Here is a 16431-nt window from a genome sequence, read left to right as displayed (position 1 = left end):
AGACCAGGCAAACATCCTCCATCCTCCGCATTGCCATGTAGTGCTGAACCTCACAGGTATCTTCCTAGCTTCTTCCCAAGACTACGTCCATTCTCGGTCCAAACTGCAGACCCTCTGAAATAGGTATCACCCACCTATCTCCTCAAGTCTTAGCACGGGGCTCCCTCTCTTAATCTCCTTTAATACTTTTATAATTCTTGATGACCTCAAAATTCACAAAGATTATTCATTAACTACTCTGGCTTCCAAGCTGTTGCTGTTATTGTTCTAATGTGTATTTTTTTCACAACTTCACTGAAGCCACTGACCTCACACCATATCCCAGCACTGCCATGTCATTACCAATAGCTGCATCAACATCTCAAGTGTTTCAAGCCTTCTCCTCTCATACCACACCTACGAGTTTTCCCAAACCAGCATTTCGCCAGCCTCCTTCGGATCTCTAGTCTACTAGTCGATCCTAGCACTTTTTCACCACTCCTACTCTTCTCATCCTCATGTTCTTAATTCCCTCTCAAGCCAGTTTAGATTCTAGGGTCCAACACTATACATAATCTTTTTCAAAAAGTCTTAACTCCCTTGCCCCCTTTTCCCTTAGTCTAACTTACCTAGTAAAATCTCAATTCCTGGTTAAGTCCAACTATTTACTTAATCCTCTCTTGCATCTAAAAGATTGCCACCACTCACTCAAGTTTATGACCACAGATTTTAAGCACCCTGCACCTCTCCAGTAAGTTTACTTCCCAGTTTTGGGGGGATGACTACCATTTCACACCCTGTCCTCTCTCCTCAAACCAGCAACACTTCTCCACTCCCTGCTCTAACACTTTCGGCTATGTTCATCTTACATGTTAGAAGGAAAGCAGACACCCACAGAAATCTCTCTCTTCTGCCTGAAGCTAATGCCACCAGCCAGCCTACCTGGCTCTAAACCCATACACTCACCCCTGCTTCAAATTAAGAAGAAAAAAACCTGCTTCTGGCCAATCCCTCTTCTGTGTGCGGGTAATAACAGACTTTGTTCCTGCAATCAGCCTCTTTCTTTTCAGCATTCTCAGTTCTTCCCCTACTTCATCTTTCCTACTGACATAAGACACGCCTTCACATCACCTATCTTTTTAAAATGGTCCCTAGAACACACATGAACAAGCTGCCCAATTCTTTGTTCCACTCTACAACTATACATGAGAAACTCTGGGCTGGAGGAAGCACAAGCTGGAATCAAGACTGCCAGGAGAAATATCAATAACCTCAGATATGCAGATGACACCACCCTTATAGCAGAAAGTGAAAAACTAAAGAGCCTCTTGATGAAAGTGAAAGAGGAGAGTGAAAAAGTTGGCTTAAAGCTCAACATTCAGAAAACGAAGATCACGGCATCCAGTCCCATCACTTCATGGAAAATAGATGGGGAAACAGTGGAAACAGTGGCTGACTTCATTTTTCTGGGCTCCAAAATCATGGCAGATGGTGACTGCAGCCATGAAATTAAAAGACGCTTACTCCTTGGAAGGAAAGTTATGACCAACCTAGATAGCATATTCAAAAGCAGAGACATCACTTTGTCAACAAAGGTCCGTCTAGTCAAGACTATGGTTTTTCCAGTGGTCACGTATGGATGTGAGAGTTGGACTACAGAGAAAGCTGAGCGCTGAAGAATTGATGCTTTTGAACTGTGGTGTTGGAGAAGACTCTTGAGAGTCCCTTGGACTGCAAGAAGATCCAACCAATCCGTCCTAAAGGAGACGAGTCCTGAATATTCACTGGAAGGACTGACGTTGAAGCTGAAACTCCAATACTTTGGCCACCTGATGCGAAGAGCTGACTCATTTGAAAAGACCATGATGCTGGGAAAGATTGAGGGCAGGAGGAGAAGGGGATAACAGAGGATGAGATGGTTGGATGGCATCACTGACTCAATGGACATGGGTTTGGTTGGACTCTGGGAGTTGGTGATGGACAGGGAGGCCTGGCATGCTGCAGTTCATGGGGTCGCAGTCAGACACGACTGAGCGACTGACCTGAGTGACTGACAACTATACAATATTTCACTGTCTCAACATTTTCACCTAGGGATTTCCCTAGTGGTCCAGTGGTCAAGAATTCACCTGCCAATGTAGGGGACAAGCATTTGATCCCTGGTCTGGGATGATCCCACATGTTTTGAGGCAGCTAAACCCGTGTGCCACAACTACAGAACCCAGGTGCTGCAACTAGTAAAGGCCACATACCCTAGAGCCTGGGCTCGGCAACCAGAGAAGCCACCGCAATGAAGACCCAGCACAGCCAAAATAAATAAATGAAAAAATGAAACACCTTCACCTACCAATTAACAATTCCATTTGGCTTTTCAATCCCCATCATTCCAATTCAAACAGCTCTTACCGAGCTCACCAATAACTACCATCCAATGAACTTAGCCTACCAAGACCAATGACCCATTATTTCCTCCTGAGTAATCCAAACCCAGCAAGCCCTCCCCAAAGTCTGTGGTGTCACATACTTGCCTTGTTTCCCCACCACCTTACCCAATTTCCAGTATTCTCTGACCTCTAGTGACATCCTCAGGGCTTCAGCCTCAGCCTTATTCTCCAGTTACATTTTCTCCCAAGGCTTTAAATACGCGCTGATAAATTTTGACCTTATGCTTTCAACTCACATCTCTCTTCTGAGCTCTAGCCTCATATCAAACTGCCACTGAATTTCTCCACTTGGATATCTACTACACATTTCAGACTAAACAAGACCAAACCATAAATATTGTTTTGGTTTGTTTTTTCTTCTGTGTACTCTCGTTGTTACAAGGAAAAGCTGCTTCCATCCTAATTCCTTCAACCCCAAAGTTGAATAACCCAGATTCCTCTTTCATCTAACCCACACACAAACCATCTTTAATCTTACCAAATTGCCCTCCCAAGTCTAAGCCATCACCTCTTGCTTCTTGATTTCCCTTATCACTTTTCCTAAAGTAAATCAACTCTCCTGTTGAAAATCTCCCAAAACCTTCCCACTTTAACCAAAAACAAAATTCTAATCTCTACCAAGGGGAATGGTCCAGCCCTCACCTACCTCTCCAGTCTTATCTTCCTCCATGCATTTTGTTTTCTACACTCCAACCACATCCCCGCTTTCTGTCCTTTAAAAGCCCCAAACTCATTCCATCTGAGAACTCTGGATTTGCTATTCCTTCTGCTTATAAAGCTTTCCTCCCATAGTGAGACAGGTTGGTGTCTCTTATCACTCAGGCCTTTCTCACTCTAGATAAAGCTTTCAGGGTCGCATTACCTTTTCTCTGTAGCACATGTTACTTCCAGAATTTATCTTGTTTGCTTACATGTTTACAACGTTCTTTTTCCAGTTTAAAACACAGATTCCCTGGGAAAGAACTTTGTCTGGTCCATGCTCTTTCCTCACCTCTTAGAAAGCAATCAACATACCAGCAGTCATCAACAAATGTGTTAACTGCTCGAGTCTCATTAATATAATCCTTTAATTAGCTCCTTACCGTTTCCTGGGCTTTTACAATATACATCAAACCAATTTCATTCAAAGTGTAAATATAAATTCTGCAACAATAATAGAAGCCTCTTGTTATCTTTCTATATACAAATCTGATCACACTTGATCCGGCCTAAAATCCATCAATAGTAGAATAAACAAACATCTTAAACTGTTCAGATAATCCAGCTTCTAAATTTTTTTGTAATTTTAGCTTTTAGAAAGAACTTCACTGAAATCTGTATGCAAACAAACCAAGAATCCAAACTGCCAATCTTCTCATTAAGTATTTGTCTATCTATGTATATTCAATGAATCCATACTTTTAGTTATGTTATAAATAAAATTTTGTTACTTTTCCACTTGACATACAGTACATATCCTAGCCTCTAAAATTTTAATTTTTCATCCATTACTATCCCATTCATCTCACACATACAATTATATATGGTTCCCAAACATATTTCTGAGATCCCAAAACTATTTTACCAGTCTATCCCTTTTGGAGAAAGCAATGACCCTTTCCACTCCTCACTTACTCTGCTTGTCTATCTCCTCCTCTGTAAAGTCTCTTCTGAATTCCTAGATGCTGTAGGCTCTTCTGTCCTTTATCTGCTTTGACTCTTGTTAAATAGAAGAGTTCTCCCTACTCCTAAAGCTAATCCCATCTTCTTAAAGCATAAACGCAATCCTTTCTCTGCCCATATACTCCACTTTTCCTTCTCGAATGCATTTGTTCAGTCAGCTTTTAAACACGACCAGGCCTCTTTTATTTAAAATAGAACATAAAACTTTCCCCTACTCCACATGCTCTTCAAGTTCCCTCTATACTCCTTTAGGTCAGTCAAGTTTTTCCAACAATTGTCTACACTATTTCTTTCTCCATTTCCTTCTCCCATCCCTCCAATCCCCAACTGTGAACTCCTGAACTGACTCCATTCCCAGGCTTCTGCCCTCACTAGTCCATCAAAAGAACTCCTGCAAAGGTCATCAGTGACCTCCACGTTGCTAAGCCCATGGACATATTTCAGTTCTCTCTTCCTGCCACTGTTTTATCTTAGTTTCCTAATGTCCTGGTTTTCCCTCTGAAGAACAAGCTCTCTGGAATCTGGCTCCTGGCCTCCTTTGCAGGCTCATCTCCTCCACTAGGCATCAACTTCTCTTCTTGCTCTACACCTTAGGCCAGTGTCGTCTTAAGCCGCTGAGTTTCCACATCATCATTCCCACATCTTCAATTACTACTGCGTGAAGATTCCTCACAAATTTATAGTTTAAGCCTCTATTTTCCCGTGTATTTCCAGACCTGGATAGCCAACTCTGTAAGTGGTATTTCCCTTTGAACATTCCAAAGTTACCTAAAAGTACTAAATCCAGAAATCAAACTGATGAGACCCTGCATCTCCAAACACACTTGGCCCTCTTCCACATCATGACACCAGCCTGCTGACTGTGCCTGGGACATCTTTTTCAGGCAGTCCGCCTTCTCTAGCACGTGCTACCACTACCACTCAGCCATCACCTAACCTCTCTCTTCACTCCTATCCCTCTCTAATCTGTGTAGGTATCATCTTAAAAAACAAATCTAAGTATAAACTCCACTTCAAGCTATTCCCAACCCTATTTAAAATCTTTTAATGACTTTTCAGTGCCAAGCATCTATTTACAGCATCTGGCCTCCAATGTTAACTGAACTGAACTATGTCTACATTTTGTGATAACTCAATTTACTAAGTTTAGTTTTCTCAATGTGTAAACCAATTAGAGTGGCAAAACAGAGGTTAAAAAGTGAGCATTTAAAAATCAGCCTGACTACAACCTGAGTAACAACCTGAATTGCTGCTGCTATTATTATCGCTACGCTTAGTACAAAATAGCTTCCAAAAACAGATTATTTCAATAATCTTTAGGTGTTAGTTGTCCCATTTTAAAGATGAGAACACCGACGTTGGGAAGGTTACACACTGACAAGTGGTGCTACTACTTCTCTGTTGTATGACACAACTTTCACTTACTGACTGGTTTGTTTCTAAAATGGTTACATGTGCTTTTCTAAGATTACTCCATTAACGTTCTCAAGATCTAGCACATCCTTCTCACAACCTGGAAAATCAAGATACACACAGTTAATAACTTGTCTCAAGTAGTTAATGGAAATGGAAACAGAATTCAGGCTACCTTATTTTCATTTCCCTACTCCAGCCTGTATCAGGCTGATAAACTGGACACTACTGAACAAACAGTGTCAGACTTTTTTTGAAACAGTGACAGACTTTATTTTTTGGGCTCCAAAATCACTGCAGATGGTGACTGCAGCCATGAAATTAAAAGACGCTTGCTCCTTGGAAGAAAAGCTATGACCGACCTAGACAACATATTAAAAAGCATTACTCTGCCGAAAAAGGTCCGTCAACTCAAAGCTATGGTTTTTCCAGTAGTCAAGTATGGATGTGTGAGTAGGACTATAAAGAAAGCTGAGCACCAAAGAATTGATGCTTTTGAACTGTGGTGTTGAAGAAGACTCTTGCGAGTCCCTTGGACTGCAAGGAGATCAAACCAGTCCAACCTAAAGGAAATCAGTCCTGAATATTCATTGGAAGGACTGATGCTGAAGCTGAAACTCCAATACTTTGGCCACCTGATGTGAACTGACTCAGTGGAAAAGACCCTGATGCTGGGAAAGATCGAAGGCAGGAGGAGAAGGGGACGCCAGAGGATGAGATGGTTGGAAGGCATCACCAACTTGATGGACACGAGTTTCAGCAAGCTCCGGGAGTTGGTGATGGACAGGCAAGCCTGGTGTGCTGCAGCCCATGGGGTCACAAGGAGTCGGACACGACTGAGTGACTGAACTGAACTGACTGAACAAATAAAAGAAGGTGGTACTTACGGTGTAGGAGGCTCTGAGGCCAGACAGACCACGGTTCAAGTCCTACCTCTGCCAATTCTAAACGGTGTGACTTCCGCAAGTTACTGAAATTTCTACTTCCTCCTTTGTAAAATGAAGATAACAGCTAATTCTCACATGAGTGGAGGACTAAGTGAGGTATATGCCTACTATATATGTTATTACTAAAAAAAAAAGTTTAAACAAGATAAAAGTTAGCTTCTCCCTTCCAAAAAAATAAGAACCATAGAGTTAAAAAAAAAAAAAAATCATGAAATTGAGTTTCCAGCCTTGCCACTTACTAACTGTCATGTACTCTTTCTTGGTCTCTTTCCTCTTCTGTACAATAGAGATACTGATTCTGGGCCCTGAGTACTGCTGTGACAATGAAATAAGGTGACATATAAAAGTACTTTCTTAATTGAACAGCACCATGCAAAAATTATTATTATCTGTGTACACACACTGACTACCACTGTGTTATAAATTCTTTAAGGGAATGAGACTCTTTAATCATCTTTGTATTTGTTAACAGCTAGTAACACAGTCCTCTGCCCCACTAAAAGCATAAACATTATATGCTGTCTGAACTGACTTAATGAGAAGATAGGATTGAACTACGACAAAGCAATACTTCAAAATGAAATCCAGAAATTCATCCACGTAGAATGTGAGTAAAAGAGAGTCTGAGACCAGTCTAGCTAATATCATCTCAGACAGGGAGACTATATCCTGACTTCTTCCCAGAAAAGTGGTCTATAATTTTGTTTCCTGGACTTAAATTGTATAATTATTAAACAAGTAAGCTTCCTCAGCACAGGAATCATGTGTCTCCCTCGCTCTTCCCTGCTTCTGTCCCCTACTCTCCCTGCTGCCCTCCCTGTTTTGGACACTGAAGAGGAGATGGGGAGAATAAATGACACAGTAAGTGCCCAGTATACTGCACTCTTTCAAAAACGAGTTTGGAAAAAGTAATAGGGACGTTCTCCATCCGGAGGCAACTTTGAGGAGAGTTTTCTAGTTGCAAGTACTTAAAAAAACTGATTAATGGGAGACATTAACATAAAACTAATTTGTGTTTATCAAAGTTTTCCCTGCATGCATTCAAAGGCATCCTTTACATGCTAGAGAAAATGCTCTGGAGTAATAAGTGGTCTGCTGAATGTTCAAAGCAAAAAACCTGGCTCACACTGGCTATTTATTGAGCATCTACTCTGTGCCATACATCATGTGAAGCACATTCCATCACTTATCTCAAATCTTTACAGTAATCCTGTATGACGGGCATTATTTTCCCTATGGAACAAATGAAGAAACTGAGGTTCAGAGATCTTAAGTACTTGTTCATGGTCATACAACTGGGAATAAGAGGTGGAATTTAGACCTAGTAAAGTCTTTAAAAGCTATGTTCTTTGTGCTGTATCATGCTGCCCCCAATGACAGCAATTTCACTATAAAGAAGGGTGACTGACAGGAAGGTGGGGAGGAGATCTGACAAAAATACACATATAGAGCAGAAGACAGAGTTCTATCTCAGAGTTTTAGATGCACAGGAGCAAATTAATGAGCGATGTCCAACTGCACAACCCAAAATGCTAGGATGAGCTTTCCCCATTACTCTTCAGCTCTACATGTTCTAAGAATGTCCACACTACCCAGAGGTACTGACAACCAAACACAGTTTGGCAGTTTTTCTAGAAAGCTTAGAACAGTGCCTTTAAGCCATTGCTGGTACCAAACCAGGCAGGTGATGAGGGTGACATGTCTCATATTTCTCTCATGCTTTCCAGACACTAAACTTTCTTGCACAACAGAGTGTCTTCCTGGAACATCTATAAAATATCTAATTCTTTAGAATTAGAAGGGATATCTTATAGATGTGGAAACTGAGGTCAGAAGACTTCAATGACTGTCCAGTATCCCATAGCTGGATGCTGGCCTGGACAAAATTCTGATCCCCCTTTCTCATCCAGTAGGTTTTCTCCACAGCAGCCCCTCAGGGCCTCCTATTAATCGCTTGACCACCTAGGGTTCCTTTTCTACAACACATCCGCATGTGGTACTCTGGATGAAAAGTCCTGTTCTGGGGCTAAATAAAGGGTATTGAGACAAATTTACAAACAAGTGTAATATAAGCACAAAAGTCACTGTCTGCTTTCATAAAGCATGAATTGAGTGGAAATGAGACTAATTCAACTTGCTTCCTTTCATAATTCCCCTTCCAAACAAATCGAAAGACAGAATAACCAATCCTGTGGCCAACAGATAGCCATCAGTCCCACTAACAAGTCTGCAAAGACCCTGGACACAGACTCCTCGTTCACAGAGATAAGAACTACTTCAAGGACATAAGTGTGTCAGAAAAGTTTTTTGACTTCCTCGAAGTACCACAAAAATAAATCAAGAGAGGAAGAAATTAGATTTTAAGGTCATATTCAAATATGAAGGGGAAAGCAGGAAAAACGATCCTTACACACATGCGTGTGCACGTGCGCGCGCGCACACACACACACACACACCCCTTTCTGATCAGGCTCCATCGCCATAAACTTAGTTAAAATTCTGCCGTCTGATATTTTTAATTTAGTCTGCCTGAGCCAAGTAGGTTTCTGCAATTCCAGACATCTAGGCTGAAGGGCAAAGGGCAAAGGGAAACTTTCAAAAGCAGGCCAGTAGCCAAGGGCATCACATCTAGGAGGCTCCCTTAGCAACACACAACAACTGTCTCCTCAAGAGAAGACACCGCCATCTTTGCAAGGGATTATGGATGTTCTTGTTTTCACAACTAACAGCAGGACTTTTTCCCCCTGTATTATTTTCCCAGTCATTCTCCTGAAAGTTATCACATCCCATAATTTAAGTCTCTCTAATCCCAGTGTGGTTTCCTCCATCCCAAAGTATAACACGGGAGTTAACAAATAAAATAATGTGTGGTACTAAGTTCCTGGAAAATAGAAACTGCTTTGTAACGTTTGGTTATGAATTACTATTCAAGCCACTACAGACTTGGTTCCTAACTATAGGCAAGTCACTCTTTTTGACTTAATTACTTCCCTTATAAAATTTTAATAACAACAGTGACCTACTTCACATTTCTATTGTGAAAGACAATAAAAATTATTAGATAAAAACTTTCAAAGGCTTATTCCTAATTAAGAATCATGCCACCTACTGGCTCTCAATATCTGAAGAGACGCTTTGGCTATCAAGGTCAGTGTCCCCCAAACAGAACACAGGCAGGCCGCGGCCCGCCAGGAAGCCTGCAGCTCCTGGGGTGACCGGCTCAATTTCCTGCCCCATGTGCCTTCTCCAAACCTCCCAAGCCCTGGGGATGGCGCTGCACTGGGAGCTCAGCCCTAGCGCCTAAGTCAAACAAGGTAAACAACATTCAAAAAAAAAAAAAGCGCAGGCCAATGTCACAATCCCTGTGAGGTTTTAAAACCTTCACACCTGTGAGGAGAAGGGGCTGTGGCAGCCCGCGTTCCATGCGGAAGGCCGTTCGTGCGGGAGCAGAATCTCACAGCTTTCCACTCCTTATATGTGCAAGTGCAAGCCCTCACCCGCAGCACTCTGTACTCACCCAGAGGTACATCATGTCAGACCCGGCTGCTCTAACTCAGCGGCCAGTTGATCGTGGACTGCAGAAAGGCCCTTCTGTGGACTGGAGGAAAGGAGGTGCCAGAATGGGGGGCCGAAGTGCAGGGTGGGGAGAACCCCCCCAGAATCACTTGAGTTTAAAAATCTAAAACGACCGATCTCCTCCCCCCTCCTCCCGCCTCTCCAGCTGACTGTTCTGTTGTTCTCTCCTCCCTCTCTCCCTCCCTCCCTCTCTCTCTCTCTCTCCCTCTCTCTCTCTGGGAGTTCCCAGCCCCGTGTGTCTGAACCCGAGTGTACAGCACACTCTCTGTGTATCTGCCTTCAGGGACTCTCTCTGTGTCATTCTACTTCGAGAAACACAATCATCGCTCACAAAGATTATTGCAAAAGGCAGGGATGGGTGGGGTTCCTAATAAACTACCAGCACTGGTTTCTAGTAGCTGGACAACTAGAATAAGACGGCTTCTTTAAATGTGAATGGAGCAATCAGAAAACCTCTGCCCTCCAAGATCAAGGGGAGCGAGCCCAGGCTGCCCTCTGCCTCAGTTCTTCTGGAGCCCCGTGCAGAAGCTGAGCCTGCTCAGAGCCTACGTTCCCTCCCTGCTAGGTCAGCCTTATGCCACAATCCTGTAAGAACTATCAGTCTACCAGTCATAATTCTGAATCTTAGAAGACTTGAACATGGGGAAATTTTCAAATAAGCTTCACAAGGTTTTCGTCTTTTTTATTACTACTGCCCTAGTTCAAATCAACAGAGCCTCTCCTGTTGCAGATTCTTTACCAGGCATGGGGATGGGGCAGGGCACAAAACCTGGGCTTGAAATCTGGTCTATAATTACTGTCACCATGGCCTGGGGCAAGTTATTTAACCTGTCGAGGCCTCTGTTTCCTGAAGCAAAAACCGGGTATAAAACTCCTTTTGGAGTTGCTTAGACCCAGCGATAACACTATGTAAACTGCCTGCCGTGTCCCTGTGGCCATGATTGCTAACTGAGTTCAGTTCAGACATTTACTGCGTTTCTCCTGTATGCCAGGCATATTTTTGTTTACTGAGTCTCTCCTATATGCCAGGCATATTTTTGGCCATTTTGTTCAGTGGTGAACGACAAGAATTATCCAGTCACCTGTCCTGGTGGTTTCTCTACCATAGGCCAATGCTCTTTCCTTAATTCCCTCCCCATTTTTCCATGTTCAAATCCAAAACCCATCCTAGCTGGAAGTGACATCTCCTCCTCTGAAAGCTTGGTGTTTGTAAAGTGGCATTCACCAACCCTGCCAGTTACTATCACAGGCACTTACCTGCACCTACCAATCTTACCCCCTTTATTCACATTTTTCAGGGTAGAGTTCATCTCTTTTGAGCTATGGCATCTTTGCACAGTACCTTGCACACAGTAGGTGTACAATACATTCTCAGAGGGTTGTGTGTCTTGAGGAATATTTTACTCCTTTAACTCCTTAAAGGAAAAACAAAATGAAACAAAAACAAGAGGTCTTCCGCCTTTCAGCTGCCTCAGGGCTCTGTTCCCCTCAAACATGTTGAAACAGCTCTCTCCTGCTCATAAAATCTCCAAGTACGGTCTGCGAGTCTCACAGTCAAGGCAGGCCCGGCACAGGTACTAAGCACCTTCCCCTTCCTGTATAATGCTTCCAGCTGCAGAGAGAGCTCCGTCTTAGTTTGCTGTGGTGGAGCGTCTTTTTCCCTCAGAGTAGAAGTGAAGTCACCTGTTCTCTTCCACACTAAACATGTGCTTTCTCCTTGCCCCTCCTCCCACCTCAGACTCCCACTCGTTTAAACCTGGAGAGGCAGGGCAAGTATTCCTCTCAGCCTCACCCAAATCTTTTCTTTTTCTTTATGCAGAACTTCTTTGCATCTTCTGAAGTCAGGAATACCTCCGTTCCAGTACAAAACAGAAGAAAGAACTTCCAAATCTACAACAGAGACAACCTTCTCTCTAAAATGGGAAAACAAATCTCGGCTTTCTATAAACTGCTGCTTGGCATCTGTTATATAATCAATGTTCATAGGCAACTCTCCGCTCTAATCTCACAGCACATGCCCTAAATCATAAGTCACCAGACTTTCCTATACTCCATTCTAAACAACTACATTAAAATCACACCGTGAAGAGATTATAGTCGTTTCAAATTCTTTGAAGACACAAAATTGCAGGGGGCTTCCCTGGTGGCTCAGATGGTAAAGCTGCTGCCTGCAATGCAGGAGACTTGGCTTCCATCCCTAGGTCAGGAAGATCCTTTGGAGGAGGGTATGGCAGCCCACTCCAGTATTCTTGCCTGAAGAATCTCATGGACAGGAGATTAGCAGGCTACCCACAGGAGCCTAGAGGGCTATAGCCCATGGGGTCACAAAGAATCGGACATGACTGAGCCACTTCCACTTTCCCTGATGGTCCAATGGTTAGGACTCTGTGGTTTTACTGCTGTGGGCCTGAGTTTGATCCCTGGTCAGGGAACTAAGATCCCACAAGCTTTGCAGTGCACCCAAGGGAAAAGAATTAAAAAAAAAAAAAAATCATTAATACTCATTCTTAATCAAGCATCAAAAACAAATTCAGTAAAATATTACTGTCATTTTATGGTTTTATCTTTTAATCAAATTTGGGATGGTTTAATGGTACTCCTGTTCTCCTGGAGCAAAGCAGGAGAAAAACAGAGAAATGAGATCCCTGAAATGAAATAAGAAAAGATTAAATACGTCACAAAAACCTACGAACTACCTCCAAAACTTCCATGAGTGGAATCACTGTAAACTTCTTTGGAGCCTCAGGAAATTCATAAACTTCTACTCTCAATGCACGTCTTCCTTTTTTGATCATAATCTTAATAATCAGGTGAACAGTCTGTTCTATGTGTTTTCTTCACGTTAAAAACAAACAAAAACCCTTCAAAAACCCACAGGCAAAAGAAGTGGATCATGCTTCTGCACGTCCACATTTCCCTAATCTTAAAAAAAAAAAAGGGAAAAAAGGAAACAAAGAGGTAGGAGAAAACAAAATTCTTTCCAATCAAGTCACATAAGCTCTGCTTTATCGCTATGCGGGATTCAGATTAAGAGACACAAACGTGTAACAACTGCACATGACGAAGACCCTCTCAAAAGGATCCCAGTCTTACACACAGGATGAGGACGCACGTATGCCTCCTTCTATCAGGAGAACATGTTATCAGGCTACATAACGGTTCTCTGAAGCTTATCAGCCTCTGTATTAGTTTGGAGGAAAGAATGTGTGAATTAAAGCATCAGAGAAGGCACTCTCCTCGGGAGGGCCCACAGAGGAAGTCTGGCATGATTGCTTCTGGGAAAGAAAAATCAGATTATCTGGGATAGCAATATGGGTGCTGCCAGTAATTCTAACCTGATAATGCATCTTGAATTCCTGCTTCTGAAAGCACTGGATGTTGTACTGTGAAGAGTCTGGTGGTACTGACTCTTTCTGACTCTGCCTCAAAGTCTAACAATTAAAGAGGCTGCATTTTTTTTTTTTTTTTTTTAGTTTTTAAAAAAATTTTATTTTATATTGGAGTATAGCCGATTAACAATGTTGTGGTAGTTTCAGGTGGACAGCAAAGGCACTCAACCATACATATACATGTATCCATTCTCCTCCAACCTCCCCTTCCATCCAAGCTGCCAAATAACATTGAGCAGAGTTCCTTGTGCTACACAGTAGGACCCTGTTGGTTATTCATTTTTAAATATGAGACTGCATGTTTTATGCCAGTATTTCTGTTGGGTGTAAAAGGCTGATGTGGCAAAGTGCGTACAGCTGGAGAACCCACACAATTTTGCAAAAATATTCCTGAGAAGTCAGACACTGAAAATTTTTCTAAAGCAATATGAAGCAACCCTCTCTACATTATTTCTACTCCTTTCACTTCCAGGATCTGCAGAGATAACACAGACTCACCACAGCAATGAGCTATAGAAATGGGCCATATGAAGTCCAACTGAATTTGACTCAAAAAAAAAAAAAGTTTAAAGAATGGGGCTCTTTTAACCTCATTTCCTCTCAGCTTAAAATAGCAAGGATTCCCACAGGGCAGTTCTCTAATAGAATCTTGCTACTCAAAATGTGACCCACGGACCAGCATCAGCAGCATTGGTGTCAACTGGGAGCTTCCTGGATAAGGAAGAATCTCCAGCACCATCCAAGACTTACAGAGTTAACATCAACATTATGACAAAAGCCACAGCTGGGTCACAAGCACACTGAAGTCCGAGGTGCTAGTCCTCATGCAATAGCACAGACTTACGCAGGGCAGGATGGCCGTGGCTGTCAATTTCCAGTGACGGCATCTAAACCACTCTGGAGCACTAACTGGAGACAGAGTGTTCCATTGCCGCCTGCTGATTTCAGTGTAATACCACCTGTGCCATGCTCAGTCGTGTCCCCCTCTTTATGACCCCAAGGACTGTAGCCAGGCTCTTCTGTCCATGGGATTTCCCAGGCAAGAATACTGGAGTGGGTTGCCATTTCCTTCTCTAGGGGATCTTTCTGACCTGGCATAGAACCCTTGCCTCTTGCATCTCTTGTACTGGCAGGCAGATTCTTTACCACTGCACCACCCGGGAAGCCCCCATAATGCCACCAACAGCTACTACTTGCTAAGAACATACTATGTGCCAGAACTCTCCTTGCATCATCTCACTGCATCTTCATGCCATCTCTGTAAGGAAGGCCCTACTTTATCTTTTTCACACATGGAAGAAAATTGGGGCTTAAAGTGGCTAAACACTTTGCCCACGGTCTCACAACCAGTGAGTAAAGGTGCCACAAGTTAAACATAAATTTGTAAGACTCCAAGATCAGTCCTGTACTACACTTTTTCACTGATAAAATCAAATCTGCCAAGACTGCCAAGATCACAGGAAAATTTTCCCTGGATAACACCCTTGCGCTCTTATCTCTGCTCAATACCAAGACTTCAAACAATAAAGGACAGAGACGAGGCTTGGAACCCAGTGAACACACACTGTGAGTGAGTTTCCGAAGGCTGTGGCTCTGGTTGAGTGCTGCTGCTATGACAGGTGTCATTACAAGAATGGTTCTGGAAACCTCCTCTGATCTGTGGTTACCTTCTATAATGTGTGGGGAACTCCAGGTGCACACACAGAGAAAAGGGACGTCCCTTTTTCACCTCTCGGCAAAGTTCACCTCTTAGAAAAGTTACCAGCAAATAGATGTCAGAGCTCTGACTGCCAGGTTTAGGGAACCCAGAGTGATCATCCCTAAAAGATGAAAAATGAACACTATCTTAAGAGCTGTGTTCTTCCTCATTGTGTTTCAATCATATTCTCAAATAACCTCCCATCCTTCCAACCAACTTGCTCTGGTATCCCCTCCACTATGAGCTCTGATCTCCTCAATGACCTGTTCATTATCTATCCACCTCAGTCCTGTCTTTTTTTTTTTTTTATGTAGACCATTTTTAAAGTCTTTATTGAATTTGTTATAATGTTGTTACTGTTTCCATGTTTTGGTTTTTTGGCCACAAGGCATATGGGATCTTACCTGCCTGACCAGGGATTGAATTGGCACCTCTTGTGTTGGAAGGCAAAGTCTTATCCACTGGACCACTAGGGAAATCTCTCCATTTCCTGTCTTCTACTCCCTCGTACGTCCAGCGCTGACGCTATGGTCCATGATTATAATCCCTCCCTTGCAAATATCCTCAATCATTTGCCCACTCCATCACTAGCATATAGTAAAACTCGAACCCTGGTTAAATACAAGTATCTGCCTTCTCTGTTCCTGTTCCCAACCAGCTAAATGTTGCCAGAGAAAAGTCACATGACCAAGCTGACTGACTTCACTATATACTCATGATCACAAATCTCAACTGGGCCCTTGTCAATGCCGAACAGTCCTACCAAAGCTGCCCCAGAAGCTTTCTCACTCTCCAAAATGACTGTTTCTTACCTTCTCCTGAAACCTACTTCATTCTTTCCCCACAACTCAACCATTGGCTGTTGCTCTATTGAAGTACTTCACTTTAAAAGAGAATCATTCAGTCTCATCTGTCCACCAAATCCACAATCCTACCTAGAAACGCATACATCTCCTCCTCCTTACATCCTGTTACAACGACAGAGGTGTGCCTCACATCAAAGGCCTGTTTCACTACTTGGGCTCACATCCCATCTGCCAGCACCCATGTAAGAACCAGGCTGCTCTGTTGATCACCACCTCTCTCCTGCCTCATAACTCTCTCCCCTTTGCACTCACTGTCAGGCCAGCAATAAACATATGTTCATCTTCAGAAAACCTCCCCTCTGCCCTCACACACTGACAGGGAAAGTGTACGTTGGCAGCATCACTCTGGGAGTCTGTTTGGCCACAATCTGTTTCAGATTCTGAAACTTTCATGGCCTGTAGCTCAGCAATTCCACCTCCGAGTAACCTATCTTAGAAAACCCTCACAAGCGTAGA

At 42.9% G+C, this 16431-nt stretch overlaps 1 protein-coding gene across 23 annotated transcripts in view; it reads right to left on the bottom strand.

Annotated features, from left to right (window-relative positions):
* Positions 1 to 16431, bottom strand: part of RBFOX2 (RNA binding fox-1 homolog 2) — a 293235-nt gene that overhangs the window by 145217 nt on the left and 131587 nt on the right. The window contains exon 1 of one of the 23 annotated variants that reach the window (XM_027541833.1): positions 9963 to 10211. The exons of 20 other annotated variants lie outside the window; for them this stretch is intronic. In XM_027541833.1, the coding sequence (XP_027397634.1) occupies positions 9963 to 9977 (15 nt within the window). In that variant the 5' untranslated portion in view covers positions 9978 to 10211. Of the gene's footprint in view, positions 1 to 9962; positions 10212 to 16431 lie in introns of those variants that run through there. 2 more of the 23 variants (XM_027541831.1, XM_027541830.1) reach the window with 2 other exon arrangements.

Source organism: Bos indicus x Bos taurus, chromosome 5 (genome assembly GCF_003369695.1).
Source record: "Bos indicus x Bos taurus breed Angus x Brahman F1 hybrid chromosome 5, Bos_hybrid_MaternalHap_v2.0, whole genome shotgun sequence".
NCBI lineage: Eukaryota > Metazoa > Chordata > Mammalia > Artiodactyla > Bovidae > Bos > Bos indicus x Bos taurus.
This window is presented reverse-complemented; position numbering and strand designations above follow the sequence as displayed.